Source organism: Benincasa hispida, chromosome 11 (assembly GCF_009727055.1).
Source record: "Benincasa hispida cultivar B227 chromosome 11, ASM972705v1, whole genome shotgun sequence".
Taxonomy (NCBI): Eukaryota; Viridiplantae; Streptophyta; class Magnoliopsida; order Cucurbitales; family Cucurbitaceae; genus Benincasa; species Benincasa hispida.
Window position 1 is genome coordinate 6644953 of NC_052359.1, and position 20733 is coordinate 6665685.

The 20733-nt window shown below is 33.4% G+C and overlaps 2 protein-coding genes across 4 annotated transcripts; one reads left to right on the forward strand and one right to left on the reverse strand.

The window, feature by feature from the left end:
• Positions 1 to 524: 524 nt before the first annotated feature.
• On the forward strand, positions 525 to 5533 carry LOC120089705 (basic endochitinase-like). 2 transcript variants are annotated; one of them, XM_039047070.1, is made up of 3 exons: positions 525 to 1170; positions 3511 to 3649; positions 5082 to 5533. In XM_039047070.1, exons 1-3 carry the CDS (start codon positions 759 to 761, stop codon positions 5449 to 5451), a joined length of 921 nt encoding a protein of 306 aa, XP_038902998.1. In that variant the 5' UTR covers positions 525 to 758; the 3' UTR covers positions 5452 to 5533. The 2 variants fall into 2 exon arrangements, with proteins under 2 accessions (XP_038902998.1, XP_038902997.1); XM_039047069.1 differs by having other exon boundaries at positions 529 to 1170; positions 3499 to 3649.
• A 12473-nt stretch (positions 5534 to 18006) lies between these two features.
• LOC120089891 lies at positions 18007 to 20733 on the reverse strand. 2 transcript variants are annotated; one of them, XM_039047319.1, is made up of 5 exons: positions 20182 to 20728; positions 19820 to 20060; positions 19583 to 19689; positions 18352 to 18564; positions 18007 to 18067 (listed from the first exon to the last, which is right to left on the reverse strand). In XM_039047319.1, exons 2-5 carry the CDS (start codon positions 20043 to 20045, stop codon positions 18029 to 18031), a joined length of 585 nt encoding a protein of 194 aa, XP_038903247.1. In that variant the 5' UTR covers positions 20046 to 20060; positions 20182 to 20728; the 3' UTR covers positions 18007 to 18028. The 2 variants fall into 2 exon arrangements, with proteins under 2 accessions (XP_038903247.1, XP_038903246.1); XM_039047318.1 differs by having other exon boundaries at positions 18020 to 18079; positions 20182 to 20733.

Below are 20733 nucleotides of genomic sequence, written 5' to 3' on the forward strand. Positions count from 1 at the left end.
GGATCAATTGATCAGCATCTACATGAAACATGAAAGATCTAGAGAAAATTAAAATTTAGTTTCTATAATTATAAAAGTTAGAATTTAGTCAACATGATTTGATAAAGTCTTATAAAATTGTTTTTATTGTTGGATAAGATTCTCATACATAGTCTTACCTGAAAAACATAAGGGACTAAATTCTAATTATAAAAAATCTATTAAATTCTAACTTTTGTCAAACTATAGAGACTAAATTTATAATTTAACTCTTAATCTAATACCAAAATATATTTCTTATTCATTACAAAATAAGATAATTATTTTAAATGACAAAACAACATTTAAAATATAGCAAAATATCAATATCTAAAACACTAAGAAACATGATTGTCACTATCTATCAACCAAGATGTTTTACTATAATTATAAATAAATTACTATTTTTCTATATTTAAAAATAACCCTATATATAATCGAAGAAATCTATTTGTACGTGTACCTTTACCCAAAATAATAATAATAACAACAAAAAATCCAACAATTATCAAAGTTTAGGGCAAAATTGTGAACACTTATCCGTGGAGTTCCATAAAATGGAAAATTGGACAAAAATTGACACAATTCATCAATTTCATGGTAGAAATTGCTGTTTTTCTTCAAAATTTCAATTATGGATCACTTTTCAACGCTGCGTTTCAATCTTGCCTTTCATTTTTTTTCCCAATACTTCCAAACGAAGCGATAAGTCAACAGACAAATAGCCGGAGCGCCGTTCGATGAGAAAAATGCATTGTTTCATATCCCTAACTTTCGTTCTCTTGACACCGGCGACGTCATCGGCGCAGCCATGTGGCGGAGGAGGAGGAGAATCGCCAGATGCGATGTGTCCAAAAGGCCTCTGCAGCGCCGGGTTGAGGTTCTGCGGATCCGGATTTGTGAGGCGATGTGGTTCAGATCTAACAAATGTAAGCGCTATCAGCAAACTCGGCGGCGTAATTAGCGCCGCGGATTTCGACGGAATGCTTAAACATCGAAACGATCGGAAATGCGAGGGGAATGGATTTTACAGCTATGAGGCTTTTGTGATGGCGGCGGCGGTGTTTGACGGCTTCGGCACCACCGGGAATCTGGACACCAGGAAGAGGGAGGTCGCTGCTTTCCTCGCTCAAACATCTCACGAGACCAAAGGTTTAATCATTCCCTTTTTCTCTTCTAATTACTCTTAAATTTAAGTTTAATTTTTTTTTTCCATTTTTTGAAAATCTTAAATTCTTTTCTTCATTTGAAAATTTTATAAAATCCTAAACTTAGAAGATTGTTAGAAAGTATTCTTATAAAAATTCAATGGTTAATTATGATTTTTTTTTCTACATTTTAGAAATTAAGAAAGCAAAATTGAGAGAAAAGTTTAAAAACTAAATTTCTAATTTAACTATTTTAAATGAAAAATTATTTCTTTGGGTAAAACATTTGAAAATATTTATAAGATATAGTAAAATTTTAAAATTAGATAGACATTGATAGACTTCTATAGGTGTCTATCATTAATAGACAATGTTGTCTATCCGCGTCTATCAATAGTTTTAAATTTTTTTTATCTATTTTGTAAATATTTTGGTAAATTTTTCTATATTTAAAAATAGTCAATTTTAAATTATACAAGGTTAATATTGTTATTATTATTTTAGATTAAAATATCATGTTAGTCTTACTATTTTAAGTTTTGTTTTGTTGTACTTTCGATTCTTCAATTTCTTTAATTCCAACAAGTTTTAAATTTAGTCCTATATTTCAATAAAATTTAAGTTTAGTGGTTCTAAAAAAAAATTAAATTTAGTCTTTGAAAATTAAGTTTTAATTGAAATTGATAGAAAAATTTAATGTCAAAAAGATATTATGTGAATATATTTTCATAATTTATTAAGAAAATGTTAATAGAGACTATATTTAAAAATAATAATAATAACAACAACAAACTATATGCATAGATCAATTGAAAGATTTATTGAAACAAGCGTAGGGAAGTTAGGATCAAATAAAAATTATAGGAATTAAAATGATATTTTGACTTAATATTATGATTAATTGATTATTATTATTATTTATTTATATGTGTATTATTTTGATTATTATCATATTTACTTTTGTATTTTAAAGACCTTGGCTAGACATGATAATTTTTCTAATAAAAAAAGACTCGATAATTTTATGAACTATATGATTGCATAAGCATATACATGGAAGATGAAATCGTCATAAGAATGTCATTAGTATTATTATTATTATTATTTTGGGTGAAAGATTGACATTAGTTTCTTTTATTGCTATTTAACTGAGTAATTAATACCGATGATTAGATGGAGAAATAAATAATAAGATTAAAATGATATAAATCATAGTACTAGTTTTTTAAAGATAAATAATAACACTTTGTACTACCATATTAAATATTATCATGTACAACAATGACAGATCGACTGACATGATTTATTATTTAAATAAAACATCTAAAATTTGTGTTTCAAGATGAGTGAAATTTGAAACAATATTTTAAAATACTAGAAGAATATCTTTTAATGATTAATTGTAACTATAATTTCAATATTTTATAATACAATTTTGGCCCTTTTACTCTAAAACTAATTTTCAAATATTCAATTTAGTTGTCGGGATTAAAAAATGAAAATCATTGTTAGACTAAGTTATAGTGGTGAAATATCTTAGTGTATATGTGTAGCCTATGAAGCACAGATACTTCATATAAGGGAAAGAATCCGTATCAGACACGTATCGGATACCGATTATCTAATATTTCCCAATCTAAAACTAGGCAACCTATTTAAAAAGCTCACTACTCGAGGTAGTTCAAAACTAAAGAGAAAAAAAAAATAACGGACCAAATCATATACTAGAATAATTTAAACTCCATTTTTACATTTGAGTCCCCATAAAGTCTACCAAATATAAACCATTTGGATATCTTCAACAATTCAATGAAGACATTTTTTTATTTATCTTTATATTTCTCCCTCTAATCTTCTTCTTCTTCTTTGCAATATGAGTCACTAATCTATTGCATTTTATTAACTATTGTACTTCAACATCTTAGATGTTGCTTTTTTTGTATTGTATTTCTGTTATTAACTTGTATGCTAAGTTTATCTATATCCTAGATTTTTTAAAAGAAAAAAAGAATGTATCTTCAATATATCAGTATCTACGTTTTTTAGAAATATATATATTAAAAGATATATTAAAAAAATGATGCATCCTTAGACGTATCCGTATCTTAATTTTTTAGAAATTGGCGAATCGCTATATCTGATCGTATCCATATCGTGTAATCGTATCTGTATCTATGTTTCATAGTGTGTAGCACAATACATTTAGTTAATGGTAGTATTCTGATATCTATTCCATTTAAAATATGTGAATGTTATGTGGGATATAATATTAGAGCAAAAGGAAGAAAATATTAATATTAAATTTGAAGAAATGGAATATTTTAAATTTTAGGAGGATGGGCAGGTGCAGCAGATGGCCCATATGCATGGGGCTATTGCTATGTTAATTCAAACGACAAGGATCCATCTTGTATTTCTACACCCAATTGGCCTTGTGCATCTGGCAAGCATTATTACGGTCGAGGTCCCTTCCAAATCACCTAGTAAGTTCTCCCTCCTGGACTACTATTTCATTTTTCATTTTTTATTTTTAACGATTAAGCCTAATTCTTCCCAATTTATTACTATAATTTACAGAGTTGTTCAAAAAATCAGATGACTCGAAAAAATCGATCAACCTAATCCAACCCAACTTGTATTTTGGGTTGGATTGTCAACTCATTTAGATTGAGTTGTTTTCAAATAAATGAAAATTTTATGGGTTGGGTTGCTTCATTAGTTTATCTAATATAACTCAAACCAATCTGAATTTATTATTAACTTTAAAATATATAATTTTTTGGTACTTATAACATAATTGTTTATACATATTGATTTTAATTTTATTTAATTCCAATATTTTTTTTAATAATTTATTCTTTAACGATTCTTAAAAGTAGTTATTTTATACTTTAGAAAGAAATTTTTCATTATATAAATTGAAATTAAGTTGTTAATCTTAATTTAATGTAGGAAAATAATTAAATTAGATTTTTACATATTTACGGTTGCTTCTTTTTAGAACAAAATTTCAAATAAATTGCCTGATTAACCCGAGCCAATCCAACCCGGGTTGGGCTGGGTTCATTTTTTGATAAGGGTTATTTTGGTTGAAGAAATTTACAACCCGAACAATTGGGTTGGGTTTAAAAAGTCTTTCAACCCAATCCAACCCATATAAACTTTCCTAATAATTTATACAAAAATTGAATTCTTAGTCAAATTTAAAATCTAAAAATGAGTTTTCCAAAACTACTTTTTTTAGTTTTCAAAGCTTGACTTTGTTTTTTTAAACCATGAATAAAAAGTAGATAACAAAACAAGAAATTTAGTGTTGGAATGAGTGATTATAGGCTTCATTTTAAAAAACAAAAAGTAAAAAATCAAATAGTTATCAAATTGGATTTTAGTTTTTTATTTTTCAACTTTGGCTATGAATTCAAAAGTTTTCTAAAATAAAATTAAAAAAAAATCATTAAAAAGTATTAAAAAAAAATAAGCACAAATTTCAAAAACAATTTTCATTTTGGTTTCTAGGGCAAACATTTTATTGAATAGTTGTTTTAAATAGAAAAATGCTAAAAATCTATTAGTGATAGATAATAGTAGTTTATTAGTGTATGTATATCACCGATAGATAATGACATTTTACTAAATTTATAAATATTTTAATTCATTTTATTATATTTGAAAACCTTCCAATTTTATTTTAAAGGATTAAAACATGATAAAATGTTTGGTGGTAGAATTCTCATACAACTCTGAATTTTATTTACCATACAAAGCTCGTCAGAGCAGTCATTATTGTAAGAGAAAATAAATGTAAATTATCAAATTTGTTTAACTTCATACTAGCGGGGAAAAAAAAAGTTTTCATTTTCAATTATCCGGACGCATTCATTTGCGTCATTTTAAGTATGACTTTTGGTTTATTAGTAACTTCAACTATGGGGCCGCCGGAAAAGCAATTGGAGTGGATCTCATAAACAATCCTGATCTAGTGGCTACCAATCCAATCATATCATTCAAAACCGCCTTATGGTTTTGGATGACTTCCCAAGGAAACAAACCATCATGTCATGATGTTATGACGGGTAAATGGATACCATCCGATGAAGATATATCAGCTAAGAGATTTCCTGGTTATGGTCTAACCATTAACTTAATCGGTGGTATTAATGAATGTAGTAGTGACACCGATGCTCGAGCAGTTGATCGGGTTGGTTTCTTCCAAAGGTATTGTGACATATTGAATATTCCATATGGTGACAACTTGGATTGTTTCGATCAAAAGCCCTTTACCTAATGAAGAATGATTCATTAGAAATTGTAAGAAAAATAGAAAGATCAAGTGTATAATGATTTCGCCTTCTATAATTGTTTGATAATCCTTGCCTTCTTACTAATAAGGAAAATATTTTTCATACCATCTCAGTTCATTATTTGCTATAGCATAAACAATGAAGAACAATGTGGAATCTACGAAATGAAATAATATACCACCTAATAGAACATATGCAAGACTAAGAACCCCCCAACACATAAAAAAACAAAATGGTTCCATCTCCAAGAATTAGGAGCGTTTCGGGCTATCTATTGCAACATATGGTTTAATTCATAAGCACAATTATATAAGTAATTTTGAAATTGTTAAAATTACTTTTATCATTTTTAAAATCGCTCTGAAATACACTTTTAATCACTCAAATTTAATTTAATGTTTAATTTTACATTTTTAAACACATTTTTCATACTGTCAAATTTAATTTTAAATTATTAAAAACATGTTCCAAGTGATTTTGAAAATAGTAAAAGTGAATTTAACCATTCTAGAATCACATCAAACATGCCATAAGCGTTTCATGAATTATGTAATTATCTATTGCTTCTTATTCTTAATAGTTGAAACCTTTTCCTGATGAATCTTAGAGTACACCCTAAGATGGAGAACTCCTTTTTCGCAGTTGAGTCTTAGTCTCCTCCGAAGATTGAGAATTCCTTCTCAACAACAAAGGCTTAGGCTCCTCCTAAGATTCTAAGATTCTAAGATTGGTAAAGATTTGGTGTCAAATTCTAATCCTCTAATTTATTGGGATGACTTTGAACACTAAGGGGGAGGAGTTTTGACTTAATTGGAAGACATTCGACCCTAATTTTGAGACCAAAAAGAGTCAGGCCATCGACCTACAGATTGATATTACCTTTTGAGTTATATAGATATATGATGTCTTCCATGTATCCATGTCGAGGAAATATGTCCCAGATCCATCTCATGATCTCCAAGTACAACCAGTACAGTTAAAAAAGAATTTAACCTATGGGGAAGAACCAGTGCAGAGGCGTCGATCGAAGAGCACATGGCCGATGCGTTGAGGGTATTGGCCAAACCTAGCTTCGACTAGAAAATCTCTCCCACGAGAATCAAAACTTTGGCTTCTGAATATTTAACTCAAAGGTGAGGTTATGGTCTATTGGGTCACTATGCTTCTAGATAGAGTATAAACTAATAAAACATATATCAAAAGCTCTGATTATAATCTAGCATGATTCACAAATAATGACGATACAAACAAATATTGACCCAAAATCAAACAATGCTTGGGCATAATGACCCATATGGAAAGTGTATGTGTCACCACTCTGTTTCACGACTTCTTCAATTTTGTTGATTCTATGCTCCATTTTGTTACTAATTTGGCTCATTTTTCTCCTAAATGACTCCTTCAACCCTTGGGATGAATTTACCTATAAAATGAACATTTTATGTATAAGAATTCTACAAATATAGTAGAGTTAAAGATAGTAAGAAGATAATTTAGTTTGACAACATATAAGTGAAACATTAAGATTAGTAAACAAAAACGTATATTCTAGCGTGAGAAAATTTCAATTAACTCAATGTTGAATAATCAATACAGAAGTTCAAACCTTGTTTTGACCTCCAACATCCTATACTGCTAAAGAGAGTCTAACGGTGGCAGACTTTGTCTTCAGTAGGCACTTATAACTCTCTTGCTATCTAGGGGGAAAAAAAAGAATGAGTTGGAAGCCCAGTGAGTGACAATTTATAAATCATATTTTACAATTAACTTAAATGATTAGTATAGAAAACTAAGTGCACGTATACTTTGGAAAGATGACTATCTTGAATGCCTAGGGAACTATGCAACCATGCTATGGACACTTAGGAAATAATCAAAGAAAGAAACTATGTTACGAGAAGGAAGCTAGATCCAAGAAAGAAGAGTTGGAGGAGTTGAACGCATGGAAGAGGGGACCATGCGTCCAACAAGGAGGCCTCTATGCATTGAGCAAGGCTTATGACAACGAGGTGAGAAACGTGGCCTTTCCAACCTTAATTAATGCTTAAGACGCTTTCTCGATTTGATCCTTGCTAGTTGTTTGCCTTTGTGGAGGCTAGTTCGGTCGTATCAAGCAAGTTGTTGCCGTATATGTTTGTGATAGAGAGTTTTTTCGAATTACTATCAATTGGATGATGATAGCAAAGATTTTCTCAATGTGATTCAAATCTTGATAGAAATAAATTCAAATTTTCAAATTTGTTGAAGATATTTTGGTTGGTAATTTGATCTATAAATATAAATTAAATTGTTGAAATTTCTCTGGCTAATTTGAATAAACTTTAATATAGGTTGGCTTTTCTATATTATTAAGTTTGATGAGATTCAAATTTTGGTATGACAGTTTGACAATTTTATTTAATAATTATATTTTATGTTCTTCATCATTTGCACATGCCCCTATAACAACCATTGCTAATTCAGGTCACATGAGTCATTGTATTCTTTCATCCTTTACGCAATGGGTCGGAAACTCTTGGCTGGAGGTATTTAAGTTAACGGTTTTTTGAAACAACTCCTACCTGGGAACTAACCTGAAACTTGAGTTGAATTAATCATAGTTTAATGTTAGCATGCAATGTCACTAGGTTAATTAAAAGGATTTAATTCACCTGTATTTATTACCCAGAATATACCTAAGTAAACATCTATCCAAAACAAATACAACACTTTAGTGGGAGATTAATAATATATACGATATATTATTTTTAACTCTCACGTCCTTAAGAATTCACACGGAACAAAAAAAAACCAACATCCTTTCATATTTAATTGGGATCCAACAACCTTTCGGGGATTCTTCCTAACTCAATTTCACCTCCCTGCTTGAGAGGTTTTGTGATATCAATTACATCTTGGACACGAAGGCTCTTCCCCATTGTTCCATAATACGGTGATCAACTACATCGAAGGAACCAACTGCCTTTGGTATGGCTCAACCCTTTTTTTTTTCCCTTAATGCCCATTGTATATCCTTTCATATGCTGAACGAAACTATGGATTTGTTTAATCTAAAAAGGAAAAGCAAAAACTGGTTAATGTTTTAGGGCTTATTTTGGAAAACTACAAGTTGCGTCAATCTACAAGTTGTATTAAGGCATTTCATGTATAGATCACATTTATGCTTTTGTAGAGAAAACTATAAGTAGATGTTTGGCTCCTAGTTTTGTATGAATGTACTAACTCTGGGACTAGAAAAGTTAAGGGGTGTTTGGGCCTCCTATTTGGAGTTGGGCGATTGGGCTACGTTTGGGGCTCTAACTATTTTAGTTGGAGCCTAAATCCCACTTAACCAACACTTAACCCAAGATCATTGTTATGCACTCCCCCGTTTTGCTTACTTTGATTATTTTGCTTGTTTGTATTATTTCCTCCCTTTCGTTTCCTTCCATCTCTTCTCCTTAGGGTTTCCTGATTGTTCTCGATTGGCATCGTTCCTAGTAGGTTTTGAAGCTTCCTCTTCTCCATTCCTGCTGGTCGACTGCCATTGTGGTTCTCTTTAGTCGAATTTGAAGAAATCCTTCGCAGATCTAGACTACGGTATGTTTGGTAGTCTAGATCTGTGTTTTTCTCTAGATTCGTAACCTTTTCTTTCGGCTTCCTCTTTCATCTTACCGTTCCGAATGCCACTCCTGTTCCTCCTTTATCTTGTTGATTCTTTCGGTTCTCTTTACTCTCTTTGCTCCAAATGAGGGTTTCCTTTTGTCGCTTCTTTCGGTTCTCCAATCTTTTGTGTTGTCCTTCCTGCCTATCTGAGTCCAAAATCGTACAATCATGTTGGAGCTCAGATCTCGCTTGGTAGGAGATGGAGATCCTCGTTTGGAGCATGATAGGGGATGGAGGACGGTGTTCGGATCTTGATAAGGTTACTAGATCAAATGGTAAATGGTAAATCTTCTTTCGCTTCACCAGCCGATGATGAGTCATTGTAATTTTTTTTCCCTCATTTTTTTTTTACTTGTAAGCTTATTTTTTTACACATCTTTTCAGCTTACTCCGATTATTTTGCTCTATGCTTAATTTCAGTATTCGGATCTTAGTCTTTGATTATTAGTCTATGATAATTGTATGTCGCTATATAAACATTGATTATAATTGTATTTTCCTGAGATTTGATATTTGTTCTTGGTCTCTGATTATCGATCACTGTATGAACATTGATTATAATTGCATTTACGTTTTTCTTTATCTGTTCTTGGTCTCTGATTATCAGTCCCTATTCAGTTTTTGTCACTATATAAATATTAATTATAATATTATTTCCATGATGTGATTATCTTTCTTGGTCTCTAATTATAGGTCAGAGGTATGCTACTATTTCAATGATTGTTTTTGCATGGACTCTAATAATCAATGTATTTGATTTACCATGATATATCATATTATCCGAAATTCAGAACGATTTAGGAAAAAAATTAATTGCTTTGAAGCTGGTTCTTACTGTCTAAGCATAATACTAGGATAGTTGATTGTTTGTTGGCTTCCTTGTTTTTTTTTTTTTTTTTTTCTAATCTCATTGCAACTATGTCATAACTCTGGTTTGGTTCCTAAGTTGTTCTTGTTTGATTTACTCTAGTTTGATTGTGAGTAGTGGTTTGCAAGTACTCTCTTGATGTGATTGAGAGTAGTGGTTTCTTTGGTTCCCAATGTATTTGATTCACATTAATGGTACACTATTCACTTTATTTTATTATGTGGGGTTTCCAAGGTATACTTTTTACCATAGGTACACCTAAACTTGACCTACCCATCACATAAAATGTCAATATCTTCTCTTCTCTACGAATGAGACATCTTTTCCTTATAACTATGAGGACAACCCCATCTTCACCACACTATTGTTGGTAAGTCCTTTCCCCCTCCCTCTTTTTTGTGTTGCATATCACATCTCCTGTTAAGTTACTCTCACTTTTTTCTTTATATTATTATTAAAGCATCTGTTTATTCATTGTCATAGTGTTCAACTTATTAAAGAACAAACGAAGCTTCACATTTTCTCATTCTATTGTACGTAAGGTGGTACTTTTCTTTGTCTCAATTTTCTTTTCTTGTGTCCTTCTTGGTAGTCGTTTCCTTTCTCTACTTATTGTCTTTATTCGTACTATTTGTCTCACTATTTTCTTGTATATTTCTATGGTTGGTAGATTTAAAATCTTTTCTTTCACGTGTTATAAATCGGGTGGAAACTAATTCGTACCTTTTTTCTCAAATTTCATCCTGTATATTTAAAGTGTTTGTTGATACATTAAATTCTTAAAATAATTTAGTTTACATTAATTATGTTTTTGCAGTTGTTTTATTATAATAATTTTCATTCTTAAAAGGCTTTTTCTTCCTAAATACTTATTAGGCTTCATCACATTTTCTTTTTATTGATTTATTTTTCATTTAAAACTCAAGATTTGATCATGAGCCTAAAATGAAACCTACTAAAATCAAGACTATTTTATTAATGAGAATTTTAATTTCCATGTTCATATTCAAAAATGAAATTATTCGACGACATTGCGTGAAATTGAATATGGTTATTATTGATTAATAAAAAAAAAATAGTTTGTAGGGCTAGGACTCATCTATGGCTTAAAGCATAAAAGTGATCAGCAACAAATGTTAATAATACCCATTTGATAGCTTCATTTGGTAGGGTTGAATATATTTGATAAAATGCAAACAAAATTTTTTGGTGATGAGCATTCTGGATATCAGTCTGAGTTCCGCAATGTGCATAATACGGAGAGTTTTTTGTTTGTTCCAACAGATATGAAAATGGAGTATTGCGAGCTTCTTCTTCTAGACAACGTCTAACCAACTATTTTCAACACCTGGTTTTCCATGTTTAATTTGGACATATCTAAATTATGGCTTCTATTTTATAATATTTTTTTATGTTTCACTCTGAACTATTTCATGGACATAAATGTGATTTGATTTTCTTTTTTTGTTGTTTGCAAAATTACTCTATCTCTACATGCATTAATGTGTTGGGCAATGATTAATATCCTTCGAAGAGAATGGAATTGTATTTGTTGCATGCTCACGAAGTTTGATACATCAAACAAGGTTAAAATTGGTGGAATGAGGACAATGCAACATTCAACATATTTTATACAAATTGGTGAAACAAACAATTTTATTTATGTTCGTGAAAATATGATACTTCATTTAAATTTTTTTCCTTTAATATACGGAAAAGTAGAATTAATTGTGATATATACTAAAGATAACATGTATTTAATTTACATACTGTTATAACTAGCTATTATAATAATTATAATAATCTGAACTCCAATTATTACAACCCAAACTATAATAACCTACACACCAAACATAGACTTTTATACCATAGACTATAATAACCTGCTCACCAAACACATACTATTATACCACAAACTATAATAACCTGCACTCCAAACACAGATTATTATAACACAGACTAAAATAATTTGCACCCCAAACACAGAGTATTATAACTCACAGATTATAATAAACACGGACTATTATAACCCACTCAACACCCCAAACGCCCCTGTAGGCTTGTGGAAAATATTTAGATGTGTTACACCTTAGGCTCTTGTAACGGTAAAATTAGATTCCTTGTTATGCATGCACTGTGATGATAGATAATGTGCTACAAGCTCATGTCTCCGGCAACAGCGCCATAAACTTGTACGCTGAAATGTGTCTCTTACTTACAGCATGCAAACAAATATGAATATGGATGAATGACCAACAAGCTCATGTTGCCATAAACTTGATGATGTAAAGATGGAAATGGAATGTGGATGTTGTATTACGCATTACTACTTCTAGATATATGCATTGTTAACTATATGATTGTAGTATGCTGAGGAGTGATGCGTTGTCACAAGTTTCCTTGCGCTGAAACCAAGTATAATTCCAATGCAAGTTTCTCAGAGTAATCTGAGGTCGAACACAGGGATTGTTTTCGTTAATGTGTTACTTTCGTGATATATGCGACGGGTTTTACAATTAATGAAAGATTTGGTTTGTACATGAATTTAAATTGCGATAAACATAAATTGCGTTGATAAAATAAAAGTGCGTTGAAAATAAAAGTGCGTTAAAAGGTAAATCCTAAACTAACATGATACAAGATACAAGATACATGATACATGATACTGAGTTCGAGGTTGACTGTGAAGTTATACAAAGGATCGTTGTATGCGATGACAAGTATTTATGTATGAATCAGAAATAGAAAGAATAATTAGTAAAAACATCGCAAGTTTGTTAACTACGTTAAAGATGTCACTAAGGTTCCACTTTCCCTTGGCGTATACCTCTCAGTGATCGGTCGAGTTCCCATATCTCTATAGCGAAACAGGGATGAACGTGATGAACGCAAGGTTGCTTCCATCTCTAGAAGTACTTCTCGCTTTAGTTAACGCATTCTTCCAACCCTCTCTCGATAGGCGGAATAACATCTTCACTTCTACTTTCACAGGTGAAGATGTCGTCTAACATGCTTTAACTAAACGTAATTATTTCTTTAACACTGATTAATTTACTTGCTTAATTCTTATTAATTACCTAGGAAATTAAGAAAACATCATGGAGAAAGTGAATCATAGATGGACGAAAATAGACAGAGAGATGATAATAAAAATGATCATAACAATTAATACTAAGATTAAGCGCCTGATACATAGTGTGAACGATAGAGTAAAGAAGATGAGTACAAATGATGAAAACGAGATAGAAACAAATACAGAAGAGTGTCAACGTCTTGACACAGATCTGGATGGAGGTTTTGTTTGCCGGCGTGTGGAATGGATGAAGAGAATAGCTTCCTTCTCAGGCTTGCTCGTCTGGTAGAAATGAACTTCGTATAGAGCTTCAACGGCGGAGATTGAAAGAATTCTTTGCCCGGAGACTCACCTCTCGGTCTTGTCTATTGATTCTTCCCGGATCTACTTTAATGAGTCGCTCAACCAGTCTGTCTCTCAGATCAGTATTCAAGTCTCCCGTATCAAATATTCTTGTATATCTTTCAATGGAATTGCAAAAGCTATTTATAGGTGAAGCTTTGACTCTTTGCATTGTGGTCCCCACTTTATTGTTAAGGCAGTTCCTGAAATGGTGGAGTGAATATTCCTTCTGTTACGCAACCAATCCCGCTAGAAATGCACAACTGACAGCTGTACACGTGTCTGAATCCTCCGCAATTGCGTTGCTCTTTACATCTTTGATCGTTTGCCAGCATGCGGTGTTGTTTTTTATTACTGCATGCGGTTGAAATTGCGTTGATCACAAAGCTCTTGATCGATTGTCGCATGCGCCGTCATTGCGTTGATCGTCTCTCCATTCTTGATTGACGGGCGCAATGCGACGTAGATGCGTTGTTCATTTTATCTTTGAGCCATGAATGCTGTGGTGACTTGATTTCCTGCAAAACAGACTTAAAACATTCTATTCTACCATCGCAATGGTGTTAGTGGGTGTTATAATTCTCGCATTTCTTAGCCAATTTCTATACTTTCGACGCAACTTTTCTTTCTCTTAGCCGTAATATCTAAATAAAACAGTATAAATAACTTGTATTTCTACAAGTTATCACATCCCCAAATTTAGATATATGTTTGTCCTCAAGCATCTCTTCTACTAAGGCAATATTGCTAAATTCCTATCCTAAATTGTAGGTCGATTGGTTGCTCCGAATGCTCCACCTAGGCAACATTACTTAACAACGCAATTTTCTTCTATCCTTGATAATTCATAACAAAGCCCTACTTTATTCTTCTAAACAACAAATTTCTGCTCAAAAATGTTTTTCTAGTTTTAAAAAGAATGTTTACCTCTTCTTGAAAAAACAACTTGGTATGACTTGAATGCGGTAGTCGGGTTGCATTATTTTATTTAGAGACTGTTGATCATGGTTACAACCTTCGTTTTGGCTTGTTCCCACGGGTGTCATGCGAACATCCAACTACGGTTGTGTGCAAATCTCAACTTTAACTCAGCTAAGTATAACTTTTGCTGGTCAGAGGAGTTGTCTTTTATATTCTTTTTATTTTTCTTCTTCTTCTTTTTTTCTTTTTTTTCCATATTTCATCGTTCTTGGAAACCCACTTTCGTTTTGGCTTGCTCCCACGGGTGTCATGCGAACATCCAACTACGAGCAGGTTCCTTTCACAATTTAATTTTTATCAGGTTCGGATTGTTTTTGAAATTTCCCTTGCGCTGACATTGGAGTTTTGTATGAAAACAAATTTTATTTTCGAACATTTTTTTTTATAATGATGGTAATGAACGCATTTTCTTAATGACCGCATCACTTGATCTCATCTGCTCATACCTTCTCCACCCCCAAATTTAGAGATGCATAAGGTCTTCATTGCGTTGTTTTGGACAGAATAGAAAAACACTTAGACAAAATTTCGAAAAGAAAGTTTAAGCAGAATTTTGAAGGATAAAAGGTAAAGCAGTGCTATAGCTACGAATTAACTAAGTGTTAGTCAGAAAATACAAAGTGTGGGAAATGTTACTAAGTGTATGCATATAACTCATCATGGAAGCGCAATGAATAACGCAAGATAGAAGATAAAGAATATCGCAAATAATGACAAAGGATGATAAAGAAGAGGCGAAGGCATAGGTAAAGAATAGCTACTCAGTTGAATTAAAAATTAACTAAGTATACAATGAAATACAAATAACGCAATACAAAATTTTAGCATGTACAAAAAATCAAATAATTAGCTTCTACACATAGAAAAACAATGAATGAAGTTGTCGTTTGTATTTGATTCAAACGGGTGCACGATTAAAAATTAACACCACGCTTCCATTAACACAAATACATATTTGCAGAGGATGGGCAACACGCATGTATCATCGCAACACACCCCTTAACTCAACACATTTCTGGAGGACGGACGCACAGTACTTCTACCAGTGCAACACTACCTCAACATAGTGCGTTTTCGCTAAGGACGGGCTAACAATACATACGAGCGCAACACATCCCTCAACGCAATGTATTTGGGTCGGATGGACGCAAAGTGTATCGTGTTGTCACGAGATGCACCCATCATCGCGTTGCATACCAAATTTTACATATATATATATATATATATATATTAATTCATCAATAACGCAAGTCGGGAAGACTTTGCGATATTTACTTTCTTTTAAACAATCATTCACCACAATTAAGGATAACGCAATTAATACAGAAAAGTAAGGAAATTAAACAAAGCACTGAAATTGACGCAAGTGAATTAAATGAGAAGTAAATTCATAAAGCAATAAAAACTGGTTTAAGAAAGCAATAAATGACGTCATGCATAAAGCAATAAAGAAAGCATTTAAACATAGATTTTAGAGATGTTGATTGAAAGAAATCTCTTACCTGATTATCGCAATCCTCACCTCTGCAGGCGGTCAAGCTTGCCTGTACAATGCCATCAAGGACATTGTTCACCTCATTGCCTCATCCTGCAATGTGTACGGGAAGAGATGTAATCTAATTCCTTTGGGAGTCACACCAAGTATGGAGAATTCGTTGCACAGTTCTCAAACCTTGCATTCTCCGCAACCGTAGGTCTTAAAATTCCGGCGCTTAGTCTGCTTCTGATGTGCTCCTGCGCGAAAAATATACCTGATCTCTAGGTCAGCTTAGAATTTTTGGATCAATTCCAGTACTAATAAACCGTCGGACTGCTCTTCGCGATAAACAGCCAGTACAAAGAAATCTGTCCTGCACATACCACAAAAGTACTCAGCACTAACCGTTACCAATCCCCGGCAATGGCACCATAAACTTGTAACGGTAAAATTAGATTCCTTGTTATGCATGCACTGTGATGATAGATAATGTACTACAAGCTCATGTCCCTGGCAACGGTGCCATAAACTTGTACGCTGAAATGTGTCTCTTACTTACAGCATGCGAACAAATATGAATATGGATGAATGAACAACAAGTTCATGTTGCCATAAACTTGATGATGCAAAGATGAAAATGGAATGTGGATGTTGTGTTACGCATTACTACTTCTAGATATATGCATTGTTAACTATATGCTTGTAGTATGCTATGGAGTGATGCGTTGTCACAAGTTTACATGCGCTGAAACCAAGTATAATTCCAATGCAAGTTTCTCAGAGTAATCCGAGGTCGAACACATGGATTGTTTTCGTTAATGTGTTACTTTTGTGATATATGCGACCAGTTTTACAATTAATGAAAGGTTTGGTTTGTACATGAATTTAAATTGCGATAAACATAAATTGCGTTGATAAAATAAGTGTGTTAAAAGGTAAATCCTAAACTAACATGATACAAGTTACATGATACTGAGTTCGAGATTGACTATGAAGTTATACAAAGGATCGTGGTATGCAATGGCAAGTATTTATGTATGAATCAAAAATAGAAAGAATAATTAGTAAAAACATCGCAAGTTTGTTAACTGCGTTAAAGATGTAACTAAGGTACTAAGGTTCCCACTTTCCCTTGACATACACCTCTCGGTGATCGGCCGCGTTCCCATATCTCTATAGTGAAATAGGGATGAACGCAAGGTAGTACTTCTCGCTTTAGTTAACGCATTCTTCCAACCCTCTCGATAAGCAGAATGACATCTTCACTTTTGCTCTCACAAGTGAAAATGCCGTCTAGCATGCTTTAGCTAAACGTAATTATTTCCTTAACATAGATTAATTTACTTGCTTAATTCTTATTAATTACCCAGGGAATTAAGAAAACATCATGAAGAACAATCATGGATGGATGGAAATAGACAGATAGATGATAATGAAAATGATCATAACAATTAATACTAAAATTAAGCGTCTGATACATGGTGTGAATGATAGAGTAAAGAAGATGAGTACGAATGATGAAAACGAGATGGAAACAAAATAACATAAGAGTGTCACGTCTTGACACAGATCTGGACGGAGATTTGCTTGCCGGCATGTGGAATGGATGAAGAAGAGGCTTCCCCTCTCAGGCTTGCTCGTCTGGAGAATGACTTTCGTATAGACGCTTCAACGGCGGGTATGAAAGAATTCTTTGCTCGGAGACTCACCTCTCAACCTGTCTCTTATTCTTCCTAGATCTACTTCTGATGAGTCGTTGAACCAGTCTCTCTCTCAGATCAGTATTCAAGTCTCCCGTATCGAATATTCTTATATACTTTCAATGGAATTGCATAAACTATTTATAGGCGAAGCTTTGACTTCTTTGCATTGTGGTCCCCACTTTATTGTTAAGGCAATTCCTGAAATGGTAGAGTGATATTCCTTTTGTTACGCAATCAATCCCGTTAAAAATGCACAACTGACAGCTGTACACGCATCTGAATCCTCCGCAATTGCGTTGCTCTTTACATCTTCGATCGTTTGCCCGCATGCGGTGTTGTGTTTTATTACCACATGCGGTTGAAATTGCGTTGATCGCAAAGCTCTTTATCGATTGTCGCATGCGTCGTCATTGCGTTGATCATCTCTCCATTCTTGAATGACGGGCGCAATGCGACGTAGATGCGTTTCATTTTATCTTTGAGCCATGAACGCATGCGGTGACTTGATTTCCTGCAAAATAGACTTGAAACATTTTATTCTACCATCGCAATAGTGTTAGTGGGTGTATTGACGACAATTTATAATTTTCGCATTTCTTAGCCAATTTCTATACTTTCGATGCAACTTTTCTTTCTTTTAGCCGCAATATTAAATAAAACAGTATAAATAATTTGTATTTCTACATGTTATCAGCTTTCTTTGAAATAAAAAAAAAATAAAGGGTATTGTGAAGATTTGAATATAAATTCAGTCTAAGGAAGCCTTAATAGTTGTTTCTGTAATATAATGCGTACCTTTTGAACTGTACGGTCACATGATGGATCCTTGAAGGCCTTGTCTTCTTCTTCTATCCATTTGTTTTCAATGTACAAGTTCAGTGTTCTGCAATGTACGTGACCTCCCCTTTTTAATATTCTGTTTCTGTCTCTTCTTTGCCTCCAAGATTCTCTCCTTCCATCTTTTTTCGTGCAATTTGATCCAAAGAAATTAAGCAGCACCCTTGCCTCCTGCTTGTATCCGCAATGTGGGAAATGAAAGTATGGCATGTTCACAAGAGTGTTTAAATGATCTCAAATATTTCAATGTTTAAATGAAAGTATGGCACTCTTAAGTATGGCTTGCATCCGCGATGTGCGATGTGGGAAATGAAAGTCTTAAATGTTCTATTCCTAATAATGTTTTTTCTACTAAAAAAATAACTTTTATTCAAAATTTTCATTTCATAAGGAGAGAGAGAGAACTCTTGAAATCCAAAAAACCCCTCGAAAGTATTATATTTCCGGTCACGAACTTCTATATTTATTTTGTTTTGACCTCCAGACTTTGAAATATTATATTTTGGTCTCCAAACTTATTAAGTATTTCATTTGCTCTTTAAGCTTTGCATAAACAATTATTTTAGTCCTTGCTTGCTAATAATTATAATCTAGATCCATTTGGATTTAAATATTGGTCCAACTGATCATACTCATTGAATATATGAACAAGAGACATACCCAAGACTAAAAAAATAGATCGATTGTTGAAAAGATGGGACTAAAGTGAAAGAAACACAGATTTGAGCAGAATAAGATTTAAACCTTTCTATATACAGAGAGAGAAAAATACTGTTGAACTCTCGAATGAAATCTAAAGCAGGTAGCTCAATGAGAATAATAAAATCATTTAAGACTTCAAATTCTATCACATCCCATTGATTTTGCAAGGGCAAAAATGAATTAGACACTCACAAGATAATACCCCTTCCACTCCACTAAACCACATGCCATTTCTAAGTAGAATCTATCAGCACTTGTCATGGTTATATGAAACATGGGTGTCAATCCTTTGCCCCACCTTTCAAATTGCGACAAGATTCAAGAGAAAGCAAACAAAATTTAACATTAAATTTTTGTTTCCTTTTCATTTTTAATATTAAAAAAGCTTAAGCATATGCATTGCATTTGCACTACAAACGTGAGATTTGTGCAGCTTCAATTTTATATTCCGAACAAGGAGACAATTCAAAGCAAGATATGAGCTGACCTTTCTCAGTTTTTTGGGCAAACAAGGACACTCCCGCCGGCTATTTCTCCGCTGCCAACCTGCATTCATTGAAACCAACGCTTGATGTCTCCTCCCTCTTAACTTCCCTGCAATGTGCCCATATATAAACAGATTCATAGAGTTTAACATCATCAAACTCAGCAGATTTCTCAAAATTAAGCTTTCCATAGCAACCAACAATGGCTGCTCGTTACAATTTACGATCAATCAGCTTACCTTCTAGATCCCATCCCACCACTCTAAGAATCGAAGAGCAACTGAGCAAGTTGAAGCCATTGGAGAACTCATCTCCTTCAACCTCCAAATCAATCTGCAACGGCCTGTTGGGACTGGACGATCTATACGCTTCCATGGATGAGCTTCTCCAAATGGCATCCACCAAACAGCTCTTATCGAGACACCAAAACCGAAAATGGGTGGACGAATTGGTCGATGGATTCATGAAGCTTTTAGACACCTGCGGGAAGACAAGAGACATGATATTACAAATACAAGAACAAGCTCAAGCTCTGCAATCCGCTCTTCGTAGAAGAAAAGGAGATTCAAGCATCAGAAACGCCATCGTTAATTACAATCACCTGAGAAAGAAGACGAAGAAAGAGGCACTGAAATTGATCTCATCAACCAAGCAAATGAACGAGAAAATCGGATCGACTCATCTGATGAATCAAGATCTCCATCTCTATGCTGTGATTCGAGCCCTAAAAGAATCCTGTTTCGTTACCATTTCCATTGTCACCTCCCTCTTATCGTTCGTCGCGTCTCAATCGGCCAAATGGAAGCCGAATCGGTGGGCATTAGTTTCAAAGGTTCTGATGCGAAAAGGAGAGATAGCATGCGAAGAACACGACCAAATCGGCGATGAATTGGGGGATGTGGATGCCGCATTGGAGGCTGTCGGCGATGGCGTCGGCGGCGATAAACTGCAATCGGCGCGAAGAAGCTTAGAAGGATTAGAGATCGCGATGGAAGGGTTTGAGAATGGGTTGAATGCGATTTTCAGGCAGATGATCAGAACAAGAGCTTGTCTCTTGAATTTGATTTCTCAATAGCATGAATTTACTGTTTTACCCCTTTTCCAAAATTCTGAAAGGCACCCAAATTTTGAAGGATAACTCGCCATTGGATTT

Excerpts from the sequence above, each read along its gene's own strand:
- LOC120089705 (XM_039047069.1), top strand. The coding sequence starts at position 759 with ATGAGAAAAATGCATTGTTTCATATCCCTAACTTTCGTTCTCTTGACA. Across the intron at positions 1,171-3,498 it reads AACATCTCACGAGACCAAAG|GAGGATGGGCAGGTGCAGCA; the intron begins GTTTAATCATTC and ends TTTAAATTTTAG. Across the intron at positions 3,650-5,081 it reads GGTCCCTTCCAAATCACCTA|TAACTTCAACTATGGGGCCG; the intron begins GTAAGTTCTCCC and ends TTGGTTTATTAG.
- LOC120089891 (XM_039047318.1), bottom strand. The coding sequence starts at position 20,045 with ATGAATCCATCGACCAATTCGTCCACCCATTTTCGGTTTTGGTGTCTC. Across the intron at positions 19,690-19,819 it reads GGTGGGATGGGATCTAGAAG|GGAAGTTAAGAGGGAGGAGA; the intron begins GTAAGCTGATTG and ends GGCACATTGCAG. Across the intron at positions 18,080-18,351 it reads GTGACCGTACAGTTCAAAAG|TCTATTTTGCAGGAAATCAA; the intron begins GTACGCATTATA and ends AAATGTTTCAAG.